Raw genomic sequence first — 2500 nt, 5'->3', positions numbered from 1 at the left:
TGCTGGATTGCTCTACTTGTGTGTGTGTGTGTGTGTGTGTGTGTCTGTGAGTACGTTTGCATATACTGTACTGTGTGTTTTGAGTATGGTGTGTGTGTGTGTGTGTGTGTGTGTGTGTGTGTGTGTGTGTGTGTGTGTGTGTGTGTGTGTGTGTGTGTGGTTGTGGTGGTGTATTATGCTATCTCTGGTCGGGGTTATTGGAGGGGGAGTGATAATTTCTTTGTCCTATTTCCTCTTTCTTCTACAGGTCATCAATTAGCTCGTATTCAGAAACTTTTCTCTCTCAGTACGAGTATTTTTGAAGGTCACAGTGATGATTAGCCAGATTCTCAAAAATGTTCCCTGTTAATATTGTAAAAATCTTGTTAATCACTCCCTAGAAACATAAACACGCACTTAAAAACCACCATCACTTCAACTAGTCTATTGATAGTATTGGAGATGCCCTACACGTGACACGCCTTATAAAAAAAAAAAAAAAAGAAAAAATGCCTTCTTATTTCCATCCATCATCCCTATTAGTACATTTGTCTCATTAACCATCACTTCACCTAGTCTATCGAAAGCAATGGAGATGCGGTGTGAAAATGTCTGAATATTGAAGTGTAAACGAGAGAGAGAAAAAAATGTTTACTGTAATATGAATCCTCTTTAATTTATTTGGTGGCTGATGTATGGCTCGTGGAATAGAAGGACAACCAATAGAAATTAATGAAGAAGGTTATTAGGCAGCTGACATGTAATAAAATCATACAGACTAACAATAATTACATGTGGAAGAGTGTGTGGGGGGAAAGGTGTGAGAATGTGGTGGTAGAGTGGCGCCTTGACGGACAGCCTCAATCCGACCCTGACTTCCTCTTCCTGCACACTCATCACCTGCGAATCAGACTCAATCGTGTGTCATGTGCTGAGAGGGAGGAGGGAGACGATTGCGGCGTGGCTGGTGGGATGCGGCGTGGCTGGTGAAGTGTGGTGTGGCTGGGGTGTTAGAGGAGAGGTAGGTACTGATGCGCCGTAAATCACCATCCATAACTCACATCGAGGGCCACTAACAGCTTCTTGGAGCAGTGGTGATAGCCTGACCTTTTCTCTCAACAGCGGGAAATGAGAGGCGGTGCAAGACAGGTGGCTGCGAGCAGGTAATTGAAGGACGTTTGCCAGAAAAGATGGGACAGGTTGAGGTAGACATCTAACAACGGCCCCCACACACACACACACACACACACACACACACACACACACACACACACACACACACACACACACACACACACACACACACACACACACACACACACACACACACACACACACACACACACACACACACACACACACACACACACAGTGAAAGAATGTACGAAAGCCCGAAAGATAAAAAAAAAAAAACAAGATTAGATGGATGAAAATAATGTAGTAGACTTGAAAATAAAGGAACTGTAAATAAGAACAATTATACAAGTTATTAATGAGGGCGGCTGTATCTACATTATGGAAGCTGTTATTTTGTAGCCAGCGACGCACCTTCCAGCGAACCCCAGTAATAAACCAAACAAACAGAAGTCTTACATAATCCATACATTGCCTCGGGTGTTTAAAATGAGCAATATTAAAGTAGCTATGTATGTTCGTGTCTTCGGCTCAAATTTCTAAACATTTCGTCGTCTTTTCTCCTCAGTGACTGGTACCTCAATGGACTTGTTTTTATTGCTGTTTTAGTCACCTTTGGCTGGTTTTCCCCTCCTACATTAAAATAAAGAAAAAAAAAAAAATCAACAGACTGTACTGTCTAAATTTTCAAGGGTGTTTTCAAGATTCTGGTGAAAATTTAACTAGGATTTTGGATCATATATTAGCAGGGTACTCATAGAAAAGGCTAATAATTTTTGTAGCCATTGAAAATAGTCGTGTTGGAAGAACGAGGCATTCAAGAATATGAACCATTGTGGCGTGCGAGGGGCGAGGGATGCTACTGAGGTGGAAGAAGGTGGAAGTGAAAGGGAAGCAGGGAATGAACACAAACATGGAATGGAGGAGTTTAGAACGCTTGTGGATGCTGGGGTGTTTGTCTCCTTGTGGTGGTGGTGGTGGTGACAGCAGATCCACGAGACACGATGGAGGCGTCACGAAGGGAACTTGATCGATTCTTTTGGTTTAGTTTGTTTCTGGCTGTCCGGCTGTCTTTGGAGAGGCCGAGGGGCGTGTTCTGGACGGTGAAGAGGCGAGGGTGGCTGCAGGAAAGAGGGAGGTCAGGGTGGAGGTAAGGAAGGGGGAAGTGGGAGGCGAGGGTGGTGACAGGAAAGGAGGAGGGTCAGCTGGCCAAGGATGTGTGTCTGTCATAGTCATTCAGTCGGTCTGTACTAAACGAGATTGCCAACTTATAACATATGTGCGTGGTTTGTGTGATTTCTCAAGGCAGTGGGGATGAGTCAGCCATAAACACACACACACACACACACACACACACACACACACACACACACACACACACACACAC

General features: G+C 44.1%; 2 protein-coding genes across 3 annotated transcripts in view; both read left to right on the top strand.

The window, feature by feature from the left end:
• The window catches only part of LOC123517556 (tyrosine-protein kinase Btk29A-like), a 140870-nt gene extending 139663 nt beyond the window's left edge, over positions 1-1207 (top strand). The window contains exon 5 of the mRNA XM_045277774.1: positions 1102-1207. Coding sequence (XP_045133709.1) covers positions 1102-1196 — 95 coding nt within the window. The 3' untranslated portion in view covers positions 1197-1207. The remainder of the gene's footprint in view (positions 1-1101) is intronic.
• Positions 1-2500, top strand: part of LOC123517553 (tyrosine-protein kinase TXK-like) — a 384887-nt gene that overhangs the window by 54386 nt on the left and 328001 nt on the right. The window lies entirely within an intron of this gene.

This window comes from Portunus trituberculatus, chromosome 42 (genome assembly GCF_017591435.1).
Source record: "Portunus trituberculatus isolate SZX2019 chromosome 42, ASM1759143v1, whole genome shotgun sequence".
Taxonomy (NCBI): Eukaryota; Metazoa; Arthropoda; class Malacostraca; order Decapoda; family Portunidae; genus Portunus; species Portunus trituberculatus.
Note: the sequence above shows the minus strand (reverse complement) of the source record. Positions and strands in the feature narration are given on the sequence as shown.